Below are 27,752 nucleotides of genomic sequence, written 5' to 3' on the forward strand. Positions count from 1 at the left end.
CAATTTTATTGATCCAGTAGAGTATAGAAATTATTGTTCTATACTTGGATAAGAGGGAATCTATAGTCGAAGAGGAAAAAAAAACTGTTGGTGATTGACATAAAGGTTATGCAATAAAATAACATTATATAAATTGATGCGCGCGATGACACATTTGCTCGTCGTTATGCTAGAAAATAGAGAGTACGAAGAGATACTTTGCTCTCGGGACCCCGACGAGGTCCATTATGTGAAGGAGACTGTTCACTAGTAAGGGTACTAGTAACAGTACGGGGTCAATATTGAGAAAACGTGTAATGCTATTTGTGCGTAATAGAAAGCGCTCTTCTTCATAGACGGCGCTCATCGATGAGACCTTCGACCCTGATGAAGGCATGGCTTGTGATGCCGTATGGCACAATTACATGAAACTTTTGAAATTGGGTCAGGAATGCGAACATAGATATAATAACAAGTGCAAAGTGACTTTCATTAACATCGATGGAAGCATGTTGATTGGTAGGAATACTGTTTTAATGAATAATGGTAATGTGGCCCAACGAAGTGACCAAATTGATAGCGTATTAGATTTGTTCATCGTTCTGGACAGTGAACCTAATGACCAGCATAAGCCCGAGTTTCAGGATGTGTTTGGTGAGGTAACGGAAAATCACGGATCCAAAGTAGACCTTCACGTTTGCAATGATATGTTTAGCCGGTTTCGTGAGCTGATGCGGGAGAAAATCGTTGTGAAAGGTTGTAATGAGGGGAGTCTGATATCCATAGATAGGTACATTGTCTTTTTCGAAAATAATAAATTCCTTACTAAGTTTAAGAATTACGAAATTGTGACGGATAGACGTTACAATAACATCAAGGAGAATGCACTGATAATGTACATAATATTAGAGAGTATATTCAAAAACTCCGTTACTGTAAATATGAATACCCGGATGATGTATTATCATTAATGAAATTGCAATTGGATATTGATTCAAGTTGTTCATTTATACAACTTAATTTTCTAATTAAGTTGAAAAACATGAAATATTATGCACAATGGATATATAATAGAGCAATTAATTTATTCCACGATAACAACCCCCTATTACATGAACAAGCGTAGTGAAACGTAAAGAAATATATGATTGGGTCGCAATGGGCTAATTAAATTGGAGGTTTGACCCCAAATTTAAAATTGGACTGATTGTGGGCCTTGGTAGTTGATATAACTATTGATATTGATTGCTTCTAAAAAATATTATAGTCCAAGTTGCTCTGGAAGTCCACCTGCGATGTCGATGGACTTGGATCAGATCCACTATCTGATTCGTTGTGCCGAGACCCAAATCCAATATCAGATGTGGATGCGCAGATCTAGACCAACGAAGTGCCTGTCCTAATTAGGAGATGAGGCATAATGGGTCTGACCAGTGCTGATATGGATTAACAAAGTGCAGGCTGTTTGGGGGCATAGTTGCAGTGCCACGGATCTATATTTTTCTCGGTGAATTGATCGGAGAGTATTTACGTCCTCGGTGGCCAAAATTGGATCTTGCCTAGTACTTTAGCGGTTGCCAATTTCATGTAGGCCTTGATCTTGAAAAAATTGATCCCTGTTTTAATGTTGAAATCTCCTAACTTGTATTTGACTATCCATGGACACCTCTTGCCATTAAAGAAGGAATACGATGTGTCGTAGTAGTGGAGGATGATCGGACACGTCATTGAAAAAAAGTACTTCACTTGCAACTGATCTTGTCCTTCCAGCTTTGTGTCGAACATGAACACCTATATCTCGTTGGTGCCGTTGATCGAAATTTGGGGAGTGTATCTGATTTCACAGTGGCTGATGAGGAAGGAGAGTTTGCACACCCTGTGCACGATCTGCTAGGCAAAGACTGAGAAAGAGATCCTTATGGTATGGGTATTGGATGATGCGTGTGCTTCGGAAACTTTCGATTTGTAGTAGTCGGGATTGACTGGTTTGTTGGTATTTTTATTGAACTACTCCCGTGCTCTAGCATTTGATGAAAATGAGATGATGAAAAAGTAAGTGTTTGTATATATTTGATGAAACAATGGCGTTTATATTGAACGATGTTGTCCTGGTACTGTTTGGAACTCGACTTAGATGACATCATCCAACTCAATGTTATGATGCCAGTCTATCTCTTGCAAAGTATCTATTATATTGGATAAAATTGATAGAGTACACGTGGTATATCGAATCTTTCCGAGCGTCTTATAATATTACAAAGACGCTCGGGGGCAGACACGTGAACGGTGGATAAGGGAGTTACGTGGTACCATCTGAAGGATAGATGATTGAAATTTGCTCTACCCAATACAATGAATAGTTATGCTTTAATGTGCATCAATCATTGATGCATCGCGTAGCATCTGATCACAAATAGTATGCGTCTATAGTTAGCGAAGCGAAATTTTTGGCCCTCTGTGATCCCAAACATCCAAAAAACTCAAAAACGCTTGGGGCAGATATGTGAACGGTGGACGAGGGAGTCACATGGTACCATCCAAAGGATGGATGATTGAGATTTGCTCTACCCAATATAATGAACAGTTATAATTTAACGTGCATCAATCATTGATGCACCGCATAGTATCTGATTACAAATAGTATGCGTCTACAATCAGCGAAGCGAAATTTTTTGGCTCCCCGTGACCCCAAACATCCAAAAAAACTCATTTGTCAAACGGATTTTGTATTGGGTCTAAATTGAATTTGCATAAGAGTCGATTTAGTGACATACTCATGAGGTTGATGAAATTTAAGTACAAGATTTGTTGGCGAAAAAAAGAAATTTAAGTATATGCAATTTATTGATAAACAAAAAAGTATATGCAATTTAAGTACAGGATACGGTGAAAAAAAAGAAAAGTATAGGATTTGAGGTGAAAAAAGAGAAAGAGAAAGAGAAAGAGAAAGAGAAAGAACAAGGTAGTACTTCTAACTTCGCCTTCACTCTGCTTTGTTTTCCGATTGATTCCTCCTCTCAATCCCCTCTTTCAAAACCCTAGACCCTCCCAATTCCGATCATATTTGGATCATATAGCTCGTCAATCGACGGATTTGGCATCTCTCCGCAAGTAATTCTTCTCTCTCTTTCGCTAACCCTTTATTTTATTTGGGATTTTTATCTGTTTGGTTCGTTAATATAGGTTTATGGGACTTTAATGAACTCAATTTTGTGTGATTTTTCAAATATCATTAGTTGGCTGAGGATTATTCTGGTTGAAGTTTTGAATTTGAGATGTCGAGGTATCATGTTGGTGGGAAAGTGGTGGATAGTGTGGATTTGCTGCGGAAGCGGCACTGGCTGTGGCGTTTAGATGCCTGGCCGTTCGCTATAATATATGGATTTTGGGCAGTTGCAATTGTTCCTAGCTTAGACATCTTTGATGCCTTTATAGTACTCGGTGGCTTTTCCGTTATTCATATCTTGGTTGTTCTCTTCACCGTCTGGTCCGTTGATTTCAGAAGTTTCGTCCATTATTCTAAGGTAAACGTCGAATTCTTTGTTTTATGATCTTTAACTCTCTTTTTAATTGTTTTCAGTTTATTGTTGTGGCTGTGACATGGCAATGTTAGAAAAGACTAGGATGCATTAACCTGTTTAATATAAAGAGCACTGGTACAACTATTTCTGCAATATGTACTGCTGAATTCACACATTACATGTAAATATCTTACAAAAATCAGTACAAATGCCCTTTAACCAATAGCCCAAGATTGTGCCGTCGTCATACATTAAGCTTAAAAGAGTCTTCAAGTGTTCCATTTTCACTAATTTTTGTTGTTGCTCATTGGAGAAGGTGATACCTTTTTTTAATCTTATTATGTTGCAAATGAAGTCCTTGTTGCTTTTCTTTCAAATGTAGTTTGTTGGATTTCCTGGAAAATTCACACTGTTGAATGATATAAGGCCTGAATATAACATCCACAAATCTTAATCTCCTGATGTTATTTCGTCAGATTGTGCATACAGTTTGTTTCTTTTTGTGATTATGAGTTCTTGAACCTTCTTTCTGCTGTGCATTTCTTATCATTAAGTTCTGATTGCACCATTAGTTGAGAAGTAAGCTTTTTAATGAGGGGGCCTGAAATAGCACCCTTCAGTCACAAACGAAATTTTCTGACAATTGTGTCAGATGGTTCAGTTGAGAGTCTTTTCTTGAAGTATATGAGTAGGAACTGAATTTGATGATCTCATTTTGTATTTCAGCGTCGGTTTCCAAATATTCTTGCAATTTCTAAAAATTTTGATTTCAAGCTACCTTGCAGCAACTGATGTCTTCCTATAAATTATGGGTATATGGCATTTTCTTGTATTTTGAGCTCCATTTGGACTCTTTGGGTTGATTTGGCTTGATTCTATTGGTGGAGGATAATCTGTTTAACTAGATGGGAAGCCCTCCTTGGAATGATATACAAGCAATTTGATGAATAGTGTAATTCTTTTTTTTTTTTTTTCATGGTCGGAGTTCAGTTTTTTCTTGCTGGTGATAAATCCTTTTTCAGATTGTGTTCATTATCTTCTCTTCATGTGTTGTGGCTACATGTTATATGTGTGACTCCAAGAGCAATATTTTCTTTTGCTGACCTTCTACCACTTACCAAGTCCATGAACACAACAGTAACTTGTGTTCAACATCAAACATTGCAATTGATGGATGCACATGATAATTTCATAATTTTATATGGTCATTGGTTATCCTTTTGAACCTTGGTTTTAATGAAATAACTTTACTGTGATTCTTCGACAAACTTGTTGTCACATCCTATATTTTGCAGTTGTGGCAAAGTTGGTATGTGCCATGTTTGATACTTGTTGCCATTTCTCACCTGTGCTGTGCTGATCTCATAATGTTCATGCGTTTCATAGACAGATGCAGAACTTCTACTTTTTGGTTGGGGGATAAGAAAAAAATTGATATTAGATGAACTATGTACTGGAATATTGAATCTTCTAATACTTTGTGGGGCCAAATATTTAGTTTTTAAAAGGACTTTTTTTGAGAATTTTCAAAATTTTAGGGGTGGAGATCTATTTCTTCTGGATCTTGACTGTCTCCCACCCTAGGTCTGACCATGGACAGGAACTTCTTCCATAGGTTTATCACTTTCTTTGTCTGAGGTAGTCCCAACATTTTTCATTTGCATGCTGTCACTATTACCATATCTAGGAGATATTGGTATGGAACTCTTAAAGAGATTTAAATTCATTCGTTTTGGTTACTAGCACTTTAACCATAACCTTTACAATTAGTGAAGCTGATCTGAATATATTATTGTGCATTGTGAAAATTTGAATAGTGGCATATTTGACATCCAAATGGAGTTAACTGGTTACCTAGTTTTAGGCATTGTGCATAAAACATCTCAGTTTGTAAGGAATTGTTTGTAGCATATGTCCTTGGTACCTTAGGCTTAGTTTGAGAGTTGAGAGTTGAAGAGAAAATAATGGAAATTTAAAATTTTCTCTGGTTTGGGAATTTTAAGTGGAAAGAAAAGAAAGGAAAGTGGAAGGAAATGGAGGGATAGATTGGTTGAAAAAATTTCCTCCCAAAAGTGGGAAGAAATGAAAGCAGAGTTCCACTTAACCTTTGTAAACTTTTTCAAAATGCCAACTTTACCTATAAAATGTTAAACAGTAAAATTATAATACCCTGAAATCATTTTTTGTTTCCTAAACTCCCAATCAACTTGAGAAGAAAATCATAGTTTTTCTCTTCTTTTCTTTTCTTTTCTCTTCTCGTCTAAACTCCCAAACTAAGCCTTAGGGTCTGTATGGATGGCAGTTTTTGTCGAAAACTTGCTGTAGGTCATTGTAGAACACAAAATCCTTGGGATCACTGGGAAGGGGGGAGATGGAGGTAGGGTAACCAGTCCATTTGTAATTTTGTTAACCCTAACCTCATATAGCTGTTCAGCAAAATTGTATTCCATAACCTAAACCTGTATAATCGGTTAACCAATGACCGGTTAGCCTATGGATGGGTTCGGGTATATAGGGCAATCTAAATCTCTTATGCTTATGATTGTTAAAAAAAAATTTAGATTGACAAGCACAATGATACAATACATGGAATTATTTCTATTCAAGGCCAACTTATTCAAACTTTTTATGTTTATCCTTCCATTACAAATGTCTTCATTGGTGGAATTAGAAACAAACTATTTTCCTTCATTTTTTTTTAACAAAAGGAATAACAAAATGAAATCTTTTTTGATATACAAATCTTGATTACCAATGAATGTGATTCATCTGGATAAGCATGGTACATGTGTAACATGCTTGCGTATAGGATGAAGACATGAATATAACATTCAAAGGAAGAATAGTTTATGTAGAAGGTACATATACATTAAAAAATTGACGTGAAATGAGTCATTCAACTCTTATTCGAAATCATGTATTTAAAGCGACAATAACCATAAAACATCATCGTCCTAGTAAATGGCCTCTTAATGTAGTGGTAAACGGCTAAATGGTTATGGGTTGAGGTTTGTGGATCGGTTACCCTAACCGTTCCTATATATACGTGCGGGTAGTTTTGGGTAACCATAGTTTTTGAATATTAAAAACCATACCCTAACCTATTTTTTAAGTAGGTTCATGTAACCTAACTGTTTTCAATACTCCAGATTGGTTACCCTATTTTTCGGTTTGGATCAATTTGGTTTTTTTGGTTAAGCGCTTTTTTGTTTTTTGTTTTTTTTTTAACACCCCTAGATGGAGAGAGGAAAGGGGGAGAAAAGGGAGGAGTAGTGGGGAGGGAGAAAGGTGTGGCAGCTTAGGACAAGAAGGGAGGAGGGAGGAAAGGGGGAGAAAAGGGAGGAGTAGGAGGGAGGGGGAAAGGTGTGGTGGCTGTGGACAAGAGGGGAGGGGTGTAGAGGGAGAAAAGGTGGCTGGAAAAAAGGGAGGGAGGTGAGTCGATGGCCATTTTTTTTTGGGCACCAAAACTTGTGGGTGTTTTAGTGTTTTTACTGTAGATGAACTTTGTATTTCTATAACAAGCCTGCCAGACAGACCCTCAAGTACTTAAAAAAACTTCTCAAAGTTTGTCTTAAAAAAACAGACGTAAAGTTCTCATCTTGTTCCATAGATGCTTTGGTCATTGTATATTTTACATGCAGTTTGCTGTGGATTACTTGCGTTGTTGTCTCGAGGCTTATTTATTGTTGCATAAATGTTCTCTCTCTCTCTCTCTCTCTCTCTCTCATTTCTCTACAATGATCATATACATGGGAGTCTATAAACACTTACTATGGTTCACTACCCAGCACTATTTCGTTTTGGCGAAAAGTTTTGAGTTCTAGCTTGACTTTGAAATTGACTTGTGTTCTCTGTACATGCTCCATTTTGCAGGTCAATGACATTCACCAAGCAGATTCGTGCAAAGTTATTCCTGCTAAATTCTGTGGTTCAAAAGAAATTGTGCCCCTACATTTTCGAAAGGTTCGAAGCCTGCTGATAATCTTGTGAATTTTGATTTCCAGCCTTCTTGTTCCACGAGTTGAATCCTGATTTCAACTTATTTTTGTTTTCATTTTGACTTTGGATATACTGCTTTCAATAGGTTGTCATGATTTCACTAAAGCTGTAAGTAATATGAGTTACACCATTAGATGCTACAGTATCTGTCAGGCACAAAATAGCTATATTATGAAATACGAAGTATTCATGGAAAAACCTGTACATCCTGGCTATGTTATGATTTACCTATGGCAGTGAATAATTAGAGTTCCATTCTCTGAAAATTATCCCCTGTACTTGTACGTCCATTATAGCTCACATGAGAACTGTCCCCGATCAAGTTGTCTTTGTACTAGGGATTTGACCACTAGATTCTGGAGCACTTGTCTGAAAGATTATTAGAACGATGCTATGATGGCCTTGATATTTAATCCAGATTCTGGATGGTTTATTACCTGGCAAATGATAGGTGGCAAATGGCAAGTTTGGTGTGTAATTGGGTGGGTTGTAAGTGGATCACTAATAAATGGGTGAAATTCCAATTGAACAAATGATTATAAGGTATTAAGTGGGTTATCAATGGACCTGTAAGACCTATTCTCAAGGTGACATGATAATTTTTTTTTCAACTATCTTTTTACATGATTTTTACCCTTTTATTTTCTCCCTCGTTTCCCCTTTACCTTTTGGCTTTTCGATTCTAAAATATTAATGCAATTGCCAACTGTCCTCTCCATTGCTTGTTGAATTATCTGTACCATTTGCATGAACACGCCATTTTGAATTTCATTTTCTGCACAAATACCATCATTGGCCTGCAAAATACTAGAAATTTGGTGAAAAGCTTTGAATTGACTATGGCCGACGCTGGCAACTTCATGTCCTAGAGTAAATGTTCCCCAAATCACCCAATATTCCATAAAGAGATACTCTCACAATCTTTTTTTTGAGAAGGTAATAATTATAGATCACGTTCCTCTTGTGTAGCAAAACCTCACTTCATCATTTACTTTGTCTGGAAAGAACAAAAAATGATTGCACCAAACCTCAAAGTGAATAGTCATTGAGATTCCCATTGTCTGAAATTTCTGAACTTTTTTGAATTTGGAATATCATAAACATGAACTTCTTGTGAGTGACCAACCCACTGCACTATCATTATCAAACACCGTGCAGGGAAATTTGAGTTCGTGTCAGTGACTGCAGGAGAAGTTGATGGGGAGCAGTCAAGATGGTTGGGGCTTATTAAGCTAAAGATCTATAGGTGGCTGAGTTTTGCTGTATTGATAGTGAAAAAGTTTGTGGCAGCAAAGAGTTTATGATTCCTGAGTAGGGTGTTTTAGGGCAATCGATAGGTTTGTGCTTGAGTGGCTGTCTAAAAGGGATTTATCTTATAATGTTTAAGGGGTTGAAGTCAAACCTGAGCATGACCAATTAATTGATCTGTCCAACCCTTATTCTGGCTATACGGTTACCACCTGTACTTGGAATTGTCTCAGTTGATGCCACTTTTGCATTCAAGAGCATGACTGCCCACTCCAAATCTTTTCTTTTCGAATTCGTTCAACCTCCCAAACAAACAAAAAGGGGATTGAAAGGATTTCCAACTTCTTGCAATTTGCATGGTGCGATACTGATTTTTCAACACACCCTCTCTATGATTCTTTATGCATTTGTACAAATGACAAAATCTTTAATATTTTCGCTGGAGATGAAAAGTCATAATCCCATACTTTGTTTCTTCAGTCTTTCTTTTTCTTTATGCTGTCCCCACTCTGTCTTGTTTTGAAAAGAAAAAATGTATTGCGGCTGTCTGGTTCATCTTGCTCATTCATAAATGGAGGATATCCAGGTTAAGAAAATTATTCCAAACAAACAATCAGATGTTTGATTTGAGAGCTTAACAGATACTATACCTTTTTTTTTTTTGGGCTGCACTTTTACAGGCAAGGGAATTCTTTTTACAGTGATGAATAATTCCGTTTTTTGGCCTTTCTTTTACTTTGCCCTTTGCTTTGTCTTTTTTCCTTGTCTGTTTCTCTTCTTCTTCCTTATTCTTCACCAGCAAACCCTAGCACATTAGCATCGCCACAGTGCCACCATCAATTGCCAATGCACCGCTTTTGACCACCGTCAACCACTACCAGCAGGCATCAATTTTAAGAAACCACATATGATCTTACTTCATTTTTTGATATGCTTTCATTTTCGGGTACAAGGTTGACAACCACAATACTAGGCCTGAACCATCAGCTGAAGCAGGCACTCAGCAATTTTTTCCCATCAAACCCAAGTTAAAAAACAAAAATACACATATAAAAATGAGTCATTGGGTTTAAGGAAATTAGCTCCACCATCAGTTACTAAAACATTCATACAAATGAATTTGGGGGTAGGGGGCATTCGTGGAGCATAGGTGGAGGCATGGGGAGAGTTTGCTGCATTCTTTCTTCTTGGATACTTGTAACTTTTTTTGTTTTGTTTTTCTCTTCACTATAGTGGAGAACTAAGTAGGTTAACAGGGGTGAAACCCACTAAATTTGTCGGAGTGACTAAACCCATTGAAGACCACTATGATTCCTTTAAATTCATTTCTGGTGGTTGTTACGAAACATAATTCGGTATGATTGACTTTGACTCCCATTGCTGGGTCTGATTTACCTTTACCAAAAAGGTCCTTCATTTACCTGTTTAAACTATAATTTCTCCAGCCGCTTCCTCATCTTCTCAGCAGTTTTCAAGATAGTTGTTTTCTATGCAGCTGGCAGGATCTTCAAACCTAGGGGCTGTGGAAGAGATCTATTTTGATTTCAGGAAGCAGTGTTTCATTTTTTCTAAGGAGAAGGAAACTTTTTGTAAGCTTCCTTATCCTTCTAAGGAAACATTTGGATATTATCTGAAAAGCACTGGCCATGGCACTGAGGCTAAAGTTGTTGCTGCTACTGAGAAATGGGGACGGAATGCGTAAGTTGTTCATTTTTGTTAATTGTGTTCCGAATCCCACACTTCATTTACATGAATTTTACACATCAGACTGATGATGAGCAACCAATCATCCCTGCCCATATTATCTGCTTATGTTAGAAAAGATTTAATTTCTTTCTGAGTGGGATTCTTGTGGTTGTTTCCAGTGTTACCAGAAGATTTTATCCTGTTCTCAGTGATTTTCTTGGATTTTGACCTTGAGAGAATTTTGGATTTTATTGCAGCATCTTCTTTTTCGTTTTCTTTTTTTTTCCTTTGTTTATGCAGTTACACAGACAAATAACCTGACAATTTGAAAATGGTACATGGTGCTTTGAGACTTTCACTTCAAATAGTATGTCGCTGTCAAAGACAAGGCCTTTTTGCTTGATGTTCTAGCAATATCTCCGTTTAATCTCTTTTGTGTATCATGTGGAATGTTTTTGAATGCTTTTACTTATTTTTCTCTTCCTTCCCTCTGAAAATTTTAGCGTACAGAATATTATAAACTTCTCTAATATACAAATTTATAATCACTGCAAGTAGACATAGGTTTATTGGATACTTCAATTTCATTTTGGTGTATAGTCATAGTCCAACATTAGCATCAATTTGAGCAATTCTTTTAAAGTAATTATTATTTTTTTTATGCTATATCACATTTATGCTCATCAATGTGTACTTCTGTTGAATATTTTGCATCTACATTTCATATAATTCCTTTATCCTCGTGTTGGTTTTTTGTTATGTAGATTTGAATATCCTCAGCCCACATTCCAGAAATTAATGAAAGAGCAGGTCATGGAACCATTTTTTGTATTCCAGGTCTGCCGTCATTTACATTTGTACTTCTGTGTTGCTTGAAAAAAATGTCTTCTTCCGATTTTGCGGTTCATTATTTTTGTGATTAATAGTGTTCTTTGCTCTTTCTAATCTTTTGATGCTGCTTCTGTAGGTCTTTTGTGTGGGCTTATGGTGTTTAGATGAATACTGGTATTACAGTCTCTTTACCCTGTTTATGCTGTTTATGTTTGAGTCAACAATGGCCAAAAGTCGTTTAAAGACTCTCACTGAGCTCAGACGTGTAAGAGTAGACAACCAGACAATAATGGTGTATCGGTGTGGGAAGTATGTTTTGCCTATGGCTATTGCTAATTTTTTCCCCCCCTTCATGTTCTTGAATTTGCAATCTTTTTTTGGAATCTTTTGCTATTGCTGAGTAGTGAAAAATTTTGAACTGTAGATGGGTTAAACTCACTGGGACAGACCTTTTGCCTGGGGATGTTGTGTCTATTGGGCGTTCTACTGGTCCAGCAGGAGAAGATAAGTCTGCGCCAGCTGATATGCTTTTGCTAGCTGGAAGTGCGATCGTAAGTGAAGCTATTCTGACAGGCGAGTCTACCCCTCAGTGGAAGGTGGTCTTCTTGTTCTTTTTCTCTTCCCTAACCCACAAAACCATTTTTTGGAAACTTTTGCTTTTTGCTTTTCTTTTTTTTTTGTGGGAATTTTATGATTGTGCTACTCTTTGTTTGGCAAGTAAAGAGAATTGATTGGTATTTGGCACAATGTTTCATGGGATCAATTGAGATGTTCAATGTACGAAAGCTTGCACCTTTCTTGGCGAGAGTTAATGCTTGAAAAGTGCATGTTTGCATAAGTGCATATCCTGGAGGTTAACAACATAAAAAATATAGCTAAAAAGCTACTGTTTTAATATTCTTTAATTTTCTTGTTGCATAAGTGTGCTGATATCTTGGAAAAATTATTACATCTAAATTGTTCGTGGAGCTGTGTCCTGGGGGAAAATATATGACTCCTATGTTCTCTGCAGTATCGACTCTTTGTGAGAAAGGGCAAGCTAATAGTTGAAAATGGATGAAGGCTTTGGGAAACCCTTAAACTAGTTCCCTCTTTCAAAACCCGAGCCAAGTTTGGATTTTTATCCAAAAGTGGCCTTTGTTTCTTGAAAGTTTGTTTTGTCATGTTTGGGTGGGATTGGTAATGGACAATTGTTTTTGCTCTTCTGATGAGGTTGAACGTTTGCTAAGTTAGGACAATTGTTCAGCTCCACTCAGATTAAAGTAGGGAGACCGGGACACAAGTTAAAGCATCTTGTTGTGAAGGTTAAGCACCCTGATTTCACCATTTGAAATGAAAACCTCAAATGTGACATTGTTTTACTGTTCTGGACAAAGAATGCTTAATAAGCTCCTGTAAAGCTGGTAAGCAGCTAATTTAGGTTTGAACTTTGCTTGTTGGTCCACTCAGGTAAAGCCTTTTGAGTCTTTTAGCACAAGTTGTGACTTGATCTTTACCCTTACCAAATAGTTGTTCTGCTTAAAATTGGATAGGAGCTAGCCAACACCCATTAATTTTTTATAAGGTGAGGTGTTACATTTTCTGTGCACCCTGAACAGTAAGGTACCTTATCTGAACAGTCTATGAAAACTTGATTCTCCTTAAAATTGGATTGAAGAGTTTATGGTTACAACAGATGTCTCTCTCTCTCTCTCCCTGTTTTTTTTTTGGTACACTAACAGCAAGTGTGCAATCGTGCTTGCCTTTGTATCTGCATTTTGAGTGAGGTCTGCAAAACGTTTGTATCAATGAACCAGATCTCTCTGAGGGGTTGGCCTCTTAGTTTTACTGTCTTATATTTGAAAGAAGGAACTAGTTGAGAGATTTATCTGCATGCAGCATTGCATTCTCTGCACAACTTTTTTTGATGGCCAACACAAATTACTCATTTACTGGTGCTGCATCTGTATCTTCAGTGGAACTCTTTTAGTGGTTAAGCAGTTGAAATCAATTTTCTAGCTGGGTAGTTTTTTTTTGGATCCGCATCTCATGGTCTTCTTGTTTCCTCTTTTTTTTTTTGGTCTTTTTTTGTCTTTTGTTTTTTATAAGTTATTCTTTTGATGCTCTTCAACATTTTTAATGTGAAAATGTCCTTTTCAGGTTTCAATCATTGGTAGAGGAACAGATGAGAAATTATCAGCTAGACGAGATAAAACCCATGTTCTTTATGGTGGCACTAAAATTTTGCAGCATACACCCGATAAGGTTGTTTATCCTAATCATGTAAACCTTAATTTTTTGCTGTTTGATGTACATGATGGTAATCCTGTTTTCTTTGTCACTTGTTCTAGACATTTCATATGAAAACTCCTGATGGTGGCTGCTTGGCTGTTGTTTTAAGAACGGGATTTGAAACCAGCCAAGGAAAATTGATGCGGACTATTCTATTTTCTACTGAGAGGGTACATGGTCTATGTATTATTTTCTTTTCTTGGTTGAATATACTGGCTGTTTTTCCTCATCTTTCAGTATCTTTAAAGTTTTTTTCAATTATTTGAATTTTTGTAGGTTACTGCTAACAGCTGGGAAAGCGGACTCTTTATTTTATTCTTAGTAGTTTTTGCAGTAATTGCAGCAGGTTATGTTCTTAAAAAGGTAATTTTTGGTTTTGTGGCCTAGTGAATCTTTTTATGTATCTGTTCTCTAAAATTACCTAGTTTTCCTTTTGCATTTATGTGTATTGCATTTCTGCGAATACACAGTATGCACATGTATCGTTTTCTGCTCTTTTTTTTATGATGAAATGGTGTTCTGATGCAGGGGCTTGAGGACCCGACAAGGAGTAGATACAAGCTTGTCTTAAGTTGTTCCCTGATCATTACTTCTGTGATTCCACCTGAGCTACCGATGGAATTATCCATAGCTGTTAATACATCTTTGATTGCTTTAGCACGTCGTGGGATATTTTGCACAGAACCATTTAGAATTCCATTTGCAGGGAAGGTTAGAAGTTCAAGTTTATTTATGGTTCTTTTAAATAGTAGTTAACCGTACTGATTTTGCTGTTGGCTGTGGCATCATTAATTTATTAGTTACATATGCATATTTAGGTGGTATATTTGCTCTTGTTGCAAATATATTTAGAATATGGAAATTTAATACTGTTTTTTAGCGTTTGTGTCTCCTTGAATCGTCGTGAAGCATCTGGTGATCAGCTTTTCTTTTCTTTGCTTGATATAATACTTGAGATGTATTCTAATATCGAATTGTTTGGACATTTAAGGTCAGTCCTAGTTAATGTCTGATCGGGGAAAGATCCTTGCAATAGATTCTACTATTTTTGTTGATTCATTTTGTTATAATATTTGGGAAAGAGTTGGAATCAAATGAAAATGTTGGAGTTTCATATATGAAATTATGACACGTATACGCTTTATTTTGGTTGAGATTATTCTACAAGGGAATGATGACTGGTTCTCCAATTTCCTGTGTTTGGATGACAAATTAAACTATATTTAATTGTATTTTATGCATTTTTATTTTTGAAAGCTTTTTCCATCATGTTCTCGACTTTTATTATATTTATCACTGTATTTTTGAAATCATTGGGGGTGTAGTTCTTATTTGAAGTAGTAATCTTGATTAGTGATAACATTGTTTAATAACATGATTATTTTAAAGAAAATAGTTAGTGAGTTGAACATGGTAATATATCTACTCTTCTTACTAAAAGAAATTTGGGAACAATGCAGGCAAGGGGAAGAGAGAGGAGTTAAGGTGGGAATAGTTTGGTGATGGAAGCAGAATGATGGATTTAGATTTGCAAACTTCACTTTTGCTTTATCTGCATAACAACTTACTCTTGCATATTATCTAATATTGTCAGCCTTCATAAAGTTAATGGGAATCATTATTAGATGGTGGATGTCGGTGTATGTTTTAGGAAATTATTTGTGTTTAATTAAATACTCGCTTAGTGTTTCTGGGTTTGGCTGGGAACCCTATCTTTTTCTATGGGATCTGATAGTAACAAATAGTGGTTTTGTGTCCCCTGGAAATGAAATAAAGTGGAGAATGTTAGATCAATTTTTCTTTAGTTGTTAGAATGCTGGACTTGATCTCCGTGTAATCAAATCTGTACTTATTCGGGATATGAAGTTGTTGGTCGACAAATCCAAACAAATGAGCTTCGTGTGATGTAGATTATCATAGTGCGACCTTGTGGTGCAAATTTGGGTGTATGGCTGCTAGTTACTATTTTGTATCCAATGTAGACAAGATTGTTGATGGTTTATTTCATGCTTATACTTTTTAGTTAACTTGGCAATCATACAGTGTGACGAGATATGAGTTCTCTGTTATTAGCGGATGCATTGCTGGTGCTGGACTATGTTTATTACTAGTAAAGGGGAGAAAGTGAGAGTGAATGTTTTACTTCTCCATACAGAACACATAAACACTCTTTTACCTCTGGCTGGGAAGAGAATTTGAGATGATACTGGTTAGGATGGGTTGTCTTGTCTCCAGATGTGGAGGTTTGTAATGGAATCATGTATTGGGTTGGGTCACTTGGGTGCCTCTGCCATGTTGCTGTGTTACATCAGTAAGGTCAGCTTGTATTAGTTAGCGAACTTGTCATATGGAGCAATTTGGATAAGGTTTTTATTATTGAATGTTGGATTACCTTTTATTGGTGGGTTTCTGCTACTTGTTTGATGACGGGTGTCAAATTGAATAACTCATGTTTGTTGGTATCATTAGACTAATTATTAAAAGTTCTTATATTATATAGTTTGATTAGCATGTTTGTTAGTATCCTTTTCTCTTTTAATGTGATTATACTCATGAAACTTCAGGATATTTGTTGGATATGAGTTGTATATGATTTTGAGTGTAGAAAGTGATTTTTCCCCCCTTGCTGATCCATAGTGTTCAATGTTCTTGATTTTGTCCTCATCTAAATTAGGTTTCTTTGCTTTCTGCAGGTTGATATGTGTTGCTTTGACAAAACTGGCACACTAACATCTGATGATATGGTATGAAAATTAGAAGCTTGAAAATTTGTATTTGACATTTGCATTTTTGCCAAATCGTTTTTCTTATGGTACTCTTTAACCTTTAGGAATTTTCTGGAGTTGGTGGACTAACTGATCGTGAGGAATTAGAGACAGAAATGAGTAAAGTTCCAGGACGCACTCAGGAAATTCTTGCTTCATGTCATGCCTTGGTTTTTGTGGACAACAAGCTGGTATTCTTTAGACTTCTTGGCTACTATGCACAATAGTTGCTTTTATGTTGTTCATCCATGAATTTTTTTGCAAATAATTCCTACTTCCATGATCAATTGAGCATGATATTTTGTCGATGATTCAGTAGATTAATAAGATTTACTTGCACTTAATTGTTGAGAAGGCGTTCTGTAGGAAGCAGATCAAACACAACTGCCTCCATAGTGTGTTGTTGAGTATTGGGTGTGGGGGCTGGCGGAAAGAAAGATTGAGCCTATCAAAGTTTTGTATTCCTCCAATTCGGGAGGAAAAAAGAATGGAGAGTTCAAATAGAGATCCCATAATTTCCATCGTTGGATAGTCTAAACATTAAAGAAAAAGTGAATTTGTAATGGAGCTTTTATAAATTGATGCAGTTAGCAGATTTTGGATACTCCAAAATGAAATACCAGTTGTATCGCTTTTTCCTGTGTAATAATCTAAACTGGCCACTTTAATGCTACAAAATGCTAAATCGTCCTTCTTACATTTTCCTATTTGGATGTTGCAAGATTGCCTTTAAGGCATCTAAAACTAGCCTTTAATGGTTGGACGAAAGTAGAATAAAGACAAGGCTTGGGGATGCTGTACTTTCATTGATGAAAGTTTCTTCCTCAGAAATATTGTTTGCCTCTTCAAGCAAAAGTACTTTGGACGTTTTAATGATTGTGCTCAAGATGCTGCAATCCGTTATTGTCTGTGACACTCTATTTAATTCCATGAAGGGTCATTTGGTTTTGCGAACTGGATCAGAAGCATTGAGTTGTTATAATATTTAAGCATCCCAAGAATTAGTGCCTCCCGACTCCTAGCTGAATTGATCTGGTGCCTGGGATAGTCATCTAACTCATGATTGAAAGGATCTAGTTTTTGTAAAAATATTTGTAATGACTAGATGACTCTGCAAACTTATTGTATTTCAAATTAGAAGTTATTATTATTTTTGTCAATATTCTGCTGTGGGATAAAAACATAAAAAACTTTGATATTTATCAAATCATTGTTATACTGATAATTTGGTTACAATATAACCATCCACACAAATATTTATTCTATGTCATTGCAATGTTTCCCTAAATATAGATTTACAGATTATGCAATCACTTAACCTGTAGGAAATAGAATAAGCACATAGAAGATAATTTTGAAACATACAAATAAGAATATGAGGGTGTTCAAGTCCTCTGCTTTTCTGCAGTTTGCTTCTTGTACCATTTATTACTCTACTGAACTCCCTTATTTGATATTATTTACTGCATGTAGTCTACATTAAGTGGGGTTGTGAAAGAAATGGGAGAAGACACCCCTTCCTCGACTTCTTCCAAACCAAAAACTTGACAATGATGGGCAATTGATGATATGCTGCTTGATGCATTGAACTGAACATGTACTTGTTATGTTTAGTTGGCTGTTGAGCAATCTTTTGCAGTTGCCATTGTCTTGGGGAAGGCTGTATGAATATCTTTTAGGATTATGCCATTGTATGCTTCCAGAGTTCCCATTGTCTGTTGAGATCTTTGCACTCTAATCTCTCGTATGAATTGGACTGGCTTATTGAATCCAGTGCATTACCCATTTTCTAGTTTCTGCATTACTTTCTCCAACAATATTGGAACTAGGGCTGCCTCTGTGCTAGCAAAAATTTTCTGTAGTAATATTGTTCCATACTTGAATGCAGGTTGGTGATCCTCTTGAAAAGGCTGCTCTTAAGGGAATTGATTGGACCTACAAATCAGATGAAAAGGCCATTCCGAAGAAGTAAGTCAATAGTGTTAATAATAATTTTTTCCCTTTGTTGAGCTGATAAAGCTAGTTGTTGTGGTTTGCAATTCAAAAGAAAGTTATTTGTTTTTCCGTTTCAAAGCGTAGTCATTACTGTTGATTGAATGTTATCTTTCCACTCTCTGTCATGCATGTGTCCTAGGTCAAAATATAAATTAACTTTGCGTTATTTAATGTACCTTTCAACATAAATCTATTGCCATAAAGGCCTGAGAGGTGTAAGATTGTTTTAAGAGCACAATTTTCTTGTCTCAGCATATTGCACTGGCAACCGTTAAACTTTGTCTGCTTTGGTTTTTGGCTAAGTGTTGCATGTGGGAAATATCAATTTATTAGGTTGACACCTGATTAGATGCCTTTTTCAAACAATCTGGGTGTACTTGCATACTAATTTATTTACCTAAGGGCTTGTTCTCAGCTGCTTGTTTGGACTTCTAACTTTTAAATTTAAAAAATCTGTGATGTTACATTCAACTGCTTTTGCTTTCTGCTTTTATCATTAATATAGCTGAATTTAGGCAAAAACCAGAAGCTGCCAAGGACCGTCTTTTTGGAATATCACTTTGATCTTTTACAGAATTAACCTTTACCAAAAGCCGTGTCAAGTGAGAACTGGCCCTAAGTAGAAAAGGTACTTAAAATACTGCTAAGATAAATTGTATGTAGCAAGAGAAGCATTACTTGTGTTACAAATGAAGCTGTTCACTTTTGAAATTCTAGTTTATTTTCTTTTTAGAGTTTTTATTGTCTCCATGAAACTTGTACATTATTGTTATCGAACTCATTACTGACTGAGACTGCATTTGATGACTATACTTGGGTGGTTCACCATTTCATTGGTCATTTTTTTGAATCACTCATTCAGTGCTGACATGATAGTTGTGTTTGGTTGAAGCAGACATAAGCTTTTGCTTCCTGAAATTTGATTTCTTGTCTGCTCTCACTTTAATGGAGATATTGTTGGCTTTGAGAGGGGAAACAGAAAAGAGGTCTGACTTGAATTAGTAATTTTGCTGAAGAGATTGACATGCCATGCGGATAGGAATGGCAGCGGGGGCAGGTACCCGCGGGTGCCCGCCCCGCGGGGGGAGTAATGGGGCGGGGCGGGTGCGGGGACGGGGGGAATTTTTGTCCCCCCGCCCCCCGTTTCAATTTATTAATATAAATAAATGTAATATATTATATAATCTAATAATAACAAATTTAGAATATTTGGCAACTAAACATAACTTTTATTCCATTTCTATCCAAATTCCTAGTTGATATTTGGTACAAGCATGTTACGTGTTCTAGGAGTATTCCCAAATGTTATCTATACAATCCAATTGAGTTTCTTAATTTTCTTGGTGTTTTATTTCAACACTTTTCTTTTTTCACTTTTTTCAGCTCCGTATTTTATTTTATTCTTTGAATTTAACTTTGATTTATTACTAAAGGCTTCTAGAAAAAAAAAAAATCAAATTATCACCCGCGGGCACCCGCAGGGGAAGTGAGGCTGCCATCCCTACATGTGGATTAGCTTTCTGTTTAATGAACTCTTCTTCATGATTGTACTTTATCTGTATAGACTCTAATTGAAGATTTTACAAATGTCAATTGTGAGTTTTGCTTTCTTATTGTTTCTTTTTGGATTTTTTAATAGATAATATTTCATTGTTTGGATCAGTTACTTGAACTTCCCTTTTTTTGTTCTGATTGCCTTGAGCTTCCTTTTCTTGAAATTCTATGAAACATTATTTTGTGTTAATCAAACACTTTCTCTGTAGGTTAGTTTTGCATAATTTTAGAAGATCAAGGTGTACCCAGTACTTAGAAAACCTAGGGGAATTTAGTTTTGATTACCCTGACTTATCTTAGCCCAGTGCTCTCTAGCTTGCACATTTTTAAGAAAAATGTTTTCTAATGACAAGGATCCTTCGAATCAATCTTTGGCTACATGATACAAGTAGCATTTCATGAATGCATGTTTCATAACAACAGGACAGATACAAAGAGATGATGTTAATTTATTGCTATTTTCCCTGCTCCGCTCGTGCATTTCTGTCCAGGAATTGGTATTATTTTAGTCTAAATGTTGAGTCTTGCCTGGAATGGTAGTATGTTTAGGTAAAATTGATGCAAGGTAATGGGCTGATGATTTTTAACTCGATGCATTCCATTGGAGACCAATCTTTAGAAATCCCGATAATAGGTTTAGTTTTCACTTATATTCGTCAACCTGATTGTCCAATAAGGGAAAAAATTCTCAAATGGTCATTCGTTATTTATTCACTGATGATGCATAGAAGAGTGGTTTGCAGTTAACTACAAACATTTGAAAGTTAAAAAGGCCTACACTGCCTTTTTGGTTTTTGCTGTTACGTGCTTAAAGGATGTTTGTTACAATTATGCAGCAGAGATCTAATATGTGATTGTCTTTATTATACCGCTTATACTTGAGTTGCATCTCCGGAGATTTGACATAGTTCAGTAACCCACCCTTTTGATTTTCTTAGTCATGAGATTTGTTACTACCTAGTGATTCTAGTTTTTTCAGTAATTAATGTCTGTCACTTAATTTGTTTAAGATTTCTCATAATATTGGTTATTTTTTCCTTTTATAACAAATTATTTGTAATTGCAATAAACAAAATTTTCAATCTGCAGGGGTAGTGGAGATGCAGTTCAGATTGTGCAGAGGCACCACTTTGCTTCGTATCTTAAAAGAATGGCAGTTGTTGTTCGTGTTCAGGAGCAGTTTTTTGCTTTTGTGAAGGTATGGATATTGATATTTGATATCTTTTTTTGCTTTTCTTTCTTCTTGTGTATAAGGGGGTGGCAAGTATCATGGCTGATTTGACTTTGTCTGATTTCTGATCTGTTTATGATTTTGTATCTCTTCTACTATTTAAGTGGTTTGGCTATGTTGTGTGGGGTATGCCTTAACAATGTAGCATATGGTTGGGCATTTTTTCATTTATCCTTGATCCCTGATAGTTTGGCTTCATTTTTTCTATTTGTCTGTGATGCACGATTAAGCTGCCTGTTCTGTAAGGAATTCCTCCTTAGAAATGACAGGAACTGTAATCCAAATTTTCATTTTGAGTTTCTAATAAATTTGACCTCAGCTTTTCATATACATGTGCTGGGACTATTATGTGGGGAATGACTATCATGACGACAAAAACACCTTTCTGCTATTTGCACAGACACACACACATGTATAAACATGTATATATTTCTTTTGGGCGTTTTTCGAGTTTGTTGGCTCTAAACATCCAAACATATATTTGCATAAAAGGCAGTAGTGTAGGAATCTGTTTAGCTACAGTGCCAGTTCTTTGCCTTGCCAGTTAGGCTTTCTGAATGTTATTCCATAACATGAAATTCTCCTTCCTGCTCTTTTACCATTGTGCACCCAAAAGTTTTAGTGACAAACGAAGACAAACAATTGGCCTTGGTGACTATGTTTTGTATGTGTTATGTTCTGGTGAGAGATCATTTTGATTGTTTCTACCTGTTGAACTCCAGGGAGCACCAGAAACCATCCAGGAGAGGCTTATTGATGTACCTCCATCTTATGTCAAGACTTACAAAAAATATACACGTCAGGGATCTCGTGTATTGGCTCTGGCTTTTAAATCTCTTCCAGAGATGTCAGTAAGTGTTTTTGTTTCAGCAGTATTTTCCTACTCTTAGATCTCAATCTTGCCCTGTTCCAGCCTTTTTTAAATGGTTGTATTAGGCGTATGTACCTGTGTCTTGTGAGTGCCTAGAATTTGGTCAAACCTCATTTACATCTTCCTAGAGTTCGATATAAATGTGTCATATAGTTTTGAGGTCATGTTTTATATTCCACTAGCTTAGTCTGAAGGTTTCAAATTCTAAGATAATCATATAGAATCAATATTGGAGAATGGAGGTGTTATCTTGGCAAGTTTTCTGTCCTCTCCTGATACGTAAAACATTTTATCTGAGGCAAAATATTTTTACGGTTCCTTTTCCTGGGTATACAATTAGAGTATGTAATAAGGAATCATACTGGGGACCTGAACCTTGCATCGATGTCAAAGTTTTTGTTGTTGGGAAATTTCTGAATGTCTAATTAATTAGTCAGTGTTATTTTCCCATGCCAAGGATGGCGGCCATTTGAAAGAAAGTCCATCATCCGTCTCAATCACATTATATGCTTCAATGTGCTCTAGTTCATTAACATTTTTCCCTTGTTCTCCCTCTCTCTCTCTCTCTCTCTCTCTCTCTCTCTCTCTCTGTGAAATGCACACCTTTGCCCTTGCCCTTTTTCAAAGACATAAGACGTGTATCTTTTATTCATGTTTTTGTGGTGCAATTTTCTTTTCCATTGCTCTTTCATTTTAAGTTTCTGCTTATAAGTCATCTTTATGATTTACATCATTGAAGGTTAGTGAAGTGAGAAGCTTGGACAGAGATGTGGTGGAAAGTGGACTTAACTTTGCTGGCTTTGCGGTATTTATTCTATAGCTTGCATCTGATTTCTTCTGATGTTGCACTTTCTCTCTTGTAGCCTCTGATTTTAGATTTATTGCATGGACCATCTGTTGTGAAGTGGGTTTTGAATCTCTTTCTGTATTATTCAGGTTTTCAACTGTCCTATCAGAGGAGATTCGGCCACTGTGTTGTCTGAATTGAAAGGATCATCACATGATCTGGTGAGTAATTGTAAATTCTTTAGACAAATGGAACCATTTTTTTTTGTCAAGATATCATGATGAGAATCAATAGCAATTGTTAAGAAGATGTTAGTCATTAGTATGTAGCCTATGATGGTTTTTTGGGTTATTTGCAGCATGGCAAATTTTATTCTTATTTTCATGTACAGATAAATGGCATTTAAAGGATGCAAAATGTTAAAATTTTTCATTGTATTTTTATGTTAGGTCATGATTACAGGTGATCAAGCTTTGACAGCTTGCCATGTTGCTAGTCAAGTTCATATTGTTACAAAACCTGCCCTAATTCTCAGCCGAGCTAAGAGTGGTGAAGGATACGAGTGGGTTTCACCTGATGAGACTGAGGTTATTAGCTACAGGTGCAAACATGAATAGCTTTTTACTTGGCATAAGCAGGCAATGTAGTTATTCTTTGCCTTTGTCCTTTTTTTCCCTTCATTTTTATTTGCTGTTTGTTAATTTCCACAAATATGTGGAAATGTTAATGTTGAGCTCTGTTTGACCATGTATGTCTTGACTTTTGGTACATCCTTTATCTTTGAAGAGATATTCTTTTATTTGTCTTGTAAAAGGTGGATATCCACCTTTGGTGTCTGGTTTCTCCTCTCTCTTCTTTGCTTTGTAAATTTCAGATAAGTTTTGACTCTTACTTTGGTCACAGGGACAATGAGGTTGAAGCTTTATCAGAAACGCATGATTTATGTGTTGGAGGTGACTGTGTGGAAATGTTACAGCAGAGTTCTGCTGTTCATAAAGTCATTCCATATGTGAAGGTTGTGATAGATACATTTGTGAAACATATCTCAATGTTGCATGGTCTCCTCTTCTGACATAGTATCTCTAATTTGCCAGGTATTTGCAAGGGTAGCTCCAGAGCAGAAGGAACTGATTTTGACCACTTTTAAATCGGTAGGAAGGGTAACATTGATGTGTGGTGATGGGACAAATGATGTTGGCGCATTAAAACAGGTGCCACATTACTGTGAGCTGTTTATTCGATCTGTTGAGATTTTAGTTGTCTATTGCTTGTAAATTATTTCTTTAGTCTTGTTAAGTCACTAAACTGCCTTCCAAGTTTGTTCAGTCCTTCTCTACAGTTTTTGAAGTTAAACTCATTTCTTGTGTCAATAACTTTTCATTAACATTCATTGAGTTTGTTTGGATAGGAGTTTATTTGGATGATTTATTTAAGATAATTACTGTAACACTTTTTGTGATGTGATGTATGTGAGATAAAAAGGTGATTGGGAAGATAAAAAGATGATTGGGAAGATAAAAAGGTGATTGGAATTTGTGAAGTAAATTTTTTTATTTCAAATCTTCCTAATCCAAACACACCCAATATTTTCTTGCAAATTCATGGTTGATTGCATCCCTTTCATAATCTTGCAACAATGACCTTGAAACTGTAAAAAAATTTTGATGTACAATTAAAAGTTAATACATTCTGATGTTTTTGTCAGGGTTGGGATGGGAGAGTTTTTTTTTTCCTCTCTTTTTGATTGTGGAAAGAAATTTTAAGGCTTTTAAACTTATCTCCCCAATAAATTTTTAAGGAATTTATTTTATCTAACATTCTCGTCTCTTTCCTGCTGAAATTCCTACTAGATATGCCTCATAATATTTGGCCTGCTACCTTTTTAATGTGTTGCATTATTCGCAATTTGCATTTATGACAATGCTATCAGGAAATGAAGTTCCTGATTTCCCCAATTTCTACAACTATACTAGGGGATGACTTGACATGATAGAATGTGAAAATGAGATATGAAGAATATATTAATGCAATCTCTTCTATAGCCACGTTGATGCTTTTTTAATGGCTCAGGTGGTCACTACCTCTGGGATTGATATTTTCTCCCCCCTTTTGTCCTGGTCAAAAGTGCTTTCTGAATAACTGCCAATGCTGCCTTTTTAAGCCAGATTTTATGACCCAATTTATTTTCCTTATTCTATGCTTGAAACAAGATTAGTGTTCATGTTGGTCGAAATGTTCATCAGGGTTTATGTATTAATATGGTAAAAGGTGGTTTAAAAATGTTTGAGCTTTTCCTGATGTCACCGTCTTTTGCATAATATTCTAGTGGAAGACTTATTTGGATAAGAAAAATATGTCTGTCCAAGCATTTCTATGGCCAGTTTGGTGCTTTCTTAGGGGCTTAGGTCACCAATTCTGCTGTGTATATTTTTCAAGATTTTTTTTCTAACTTCCATGATTGCAGGTTAAAATTCAGATTTAGGAATTTTACATTATCCTCATTCTTTGCTTGCATTATAGTGACGTCAAGTTTGTCCAAGTTTTCATCAGAACTTGTTTATAACTTACTAAGGTTACAGGTGGTTTGAAAACTATTTCTTCCTTGGAGATTATTGGTTTCTATTCAGGCTTTTCCTTTTTTTTCAGATCTTTAGCTTCTTTAACTTAGAAATGCAGACTGTATGGTACTATTTTTTTAATTAATTTATTTATTTTTTAAGGCTCATGTTGGAGTAGCTCTACTGAATGCAATAGCCCCCACTCAAAGTGAAAAGTCTTCAAATGAAGCATCAGCAAAAGGTGAAAGTGCAAAACCTGCTAAAGCAAGGAAAATTAAACCTGCAGTGGAAAATGGAGAAGGATCTTCGAAAAGCAAACCTATCTCAAAGTCTGAATCTTCTAGTAATCAAGCTGTTAATCGCCATCTCACAGCTGCAGAGATGCAAAAGCAGAAGCTGAAGAAACTCATGGATGAGCTAAATGAAGACAGTGATGGTCGATCTGCTCCTATCGTCAAGCTTGGGGATGCTTCAATGGCATCGCCATTTACAGCAAAACATGCTTCAGTTGCCCCCACAACTGACATAATTCGTCAAGGCCGTAGTACACTTGTGACTACCCTCCAAATGTTCAAGATACTTGGACTTAACTGCCTTGCCACCGCCTATGTGTTGAGCGTAATGTACCTGGATGGTGTCAAGTTGGGGGATGTTCAGGCAACAATTAGTGGGGTTTTCACAGCTGCATTCTTCCTATTTATCTCTCATGCTCGTCCCCTTCCAACCCTTTCAGCTGAACGGCCTCATCCCAATATTTTCTGTGCCTATGTCTTTCTTTCCCTGATGGGACAGTTTGTGATCCACCTCTTTTTCTTGATGTCTTCTGTGAAAGAGGCTGAGAAGTACATGCCAGATGAGTGTATTGAGCCAGACTCAGATTTTCACCCTAATCTTGTGAATACAGTTTCATACATGGTCAGCATGATGCTACAGGTTGCTACATTCGCTGTGAACTATATGGGCCATCCATTCAACCAGAGTATACCAGAAAACAAGCCTTTCCGATATGCACTAGTGGCTGCTGTAGGCTTTTTCACAGTGATTACCTCTGACTTGTTTAGGAACTTGAATGACTGGCTCAAGTTGGTCCCCTTGCCCACAGGATTGAGGAATAAGTTGCTGATATGGGCAGCTCTCATGTTTTTAGTCTGCTATAGCTGGGAAAGGCTATTGAGGTGGGCATTCCCTGGTAAGATGCCTTCTTGGAAAAGGCGACAAAGGCAAGTTGCAGCAAACCTTGAGAAAAAGAAACGCGTCTGAGTTTGCAGGGCATCTATAAGTCTGCAGAATTTTCATCAGGAGTTTGAGCATCTACAGGCAAGCATTCTTAGGAGCTATTTTGACTAGTGGAAAGCAATGCCACCGTTCAGCTTTGGAGAAATTTCAAGTAATGTATCATTTATACCCATATGTGCCTTACCCTGTGCTGTGCGGAAGATTTTTGATGGTTTTTCTTTCCATACTCTTTAATAGGTATCAGAAGAACGAGGTAGGAAACTATTCCTTCATTTTTATGTTTAGAAGGAAAACGAATCTCCATTATTATCCAAAGAATTTTGTACTCATTGACCAAGATGCCGTATATTGTTTGGTTATCTGAAACTACTACTTTACAAAAACCTCAAAGGGGGTTATAGCGTATGCAGATGATCCAACCTTTCCGAACTTGTTTCAACTGAAGGTTGTCTCGTTTATATTGGAAGACAAGTTCGTCCTTGCGCAGGCACTTGTATCCTTTTTTTATTTTTAATTTATTTCAGGGTTTCATTGCTTTCAATGGAAAATGTGATAAATTGTCCGTCCTTGTACGTGTAACATTTCATAATTTAATTCAGGGCAAAATCATGATTTATTATCGAGGGAAAATGACAAATTGTTCTCTGACCCAATGTTTTCAGAACCGGACCGGACCGGCCGGTTCAATCGGTTGGATCGCGAACCGGACAGGCCACCGGTCCGGTCTAGAGCTAAAGCCGGAGAGTAATGAAAAATCGCTAGAAACCGGATGATCCGGACGAACCGTGAAAAACCGCTTAGACTGGGAGTCGGCGATTTTTGAAACTTTTCGAAAATAATGTCCAAATTGAGACCAACAAGAATCAAACACCAAACCTTGCGAATACAACAAAGAGTCATTACCATTTAACCACAACCAGCGGATGAAATTTTTTTGTGTAGATATCTACTTAACTTGAAGTGAAAAATTAAAAATACCCCAACCTAAACCCATAACTCATAAGACACATCAGACTTATTTCTTTTTAATGTTCAACTTTCTCTTTCTCTCCTCTTTTCTTTTGTCACTCCCTTTTTAATCAAAACTCTTTAGTTTTAATTTATTGATATTTTCTTCCATCTTTTAATTTTTTTTGTCCATTAAATTGAAAAAATTAAAAAAGAATTATTTTCTTTAACCCTAAAAACTAATTATTAAATGCCACAATCATTCACTTTTA

The 27,752-nt window shown here is 36.3% G+C and overlaps 1 protein-coding gene across 1 annotated transcript; it reads left to right on the forward strand.

Moving 5' to 3' along the window:
* The first annotated feature begins 2,913 nt into the window (after positions 1-2,913).
* LOC113751707 (probable manganese-transporting ATPase PDR2) lies at positions 2,914-27,012 on the forward strand. Its single transcript, XM_027295817.1, has 22 exons — positions 2,914-3,090; positions 3,216-3,503; positions 7,374-7,463; positions 10,243-10,445; positions 11,198-11,270; positions 11,401-11,573; positions 11,689-11,860; positions 13,404-13,508; positions 13,595-13,705; positions 13,812-13,898; positions 14,064-14,246; positions 16,229-16,279; positions 16,366-16,491; positions 18,189-18,268; positions 20,939-21,047; positions 21,803-21,931; positions 22,691-22,756; positions 22,888-22,959; positions 23,188-23,339; positions 23,642-23,753; positions 23,833-23,949; positions 25,459-27,012. The coding sequence occupies exons 2-22, from the start codon at positions 3,255-3,257 to the stop codon at positions 26,554-26,556; spliced, it is 3,558 nt and encodes a 1,185-aa protein (XP_027151618.1). The 5' UTR covers positions 2,914-3,090; positions 3,216-3,254; the 3' UTR covers positions 26,557-27,012.
* Positions 27,013-27,752: the final 740 nt, after the last annotated feature.

This window comes from Coffea eugenioides, chromosome 11 (genome assembly GCF_003713205.1).
Source record: "Coffea eugenioides isolate CCC68of chromosome 11, Ceug_1.0, whole genome shotgun sequence".
NCBI lineage: Eukaryota > Viridiplantae > Streptophyta > Magnoliopsida > Gentianales > Rubiaceae > Coffea > Coffea eugenioides.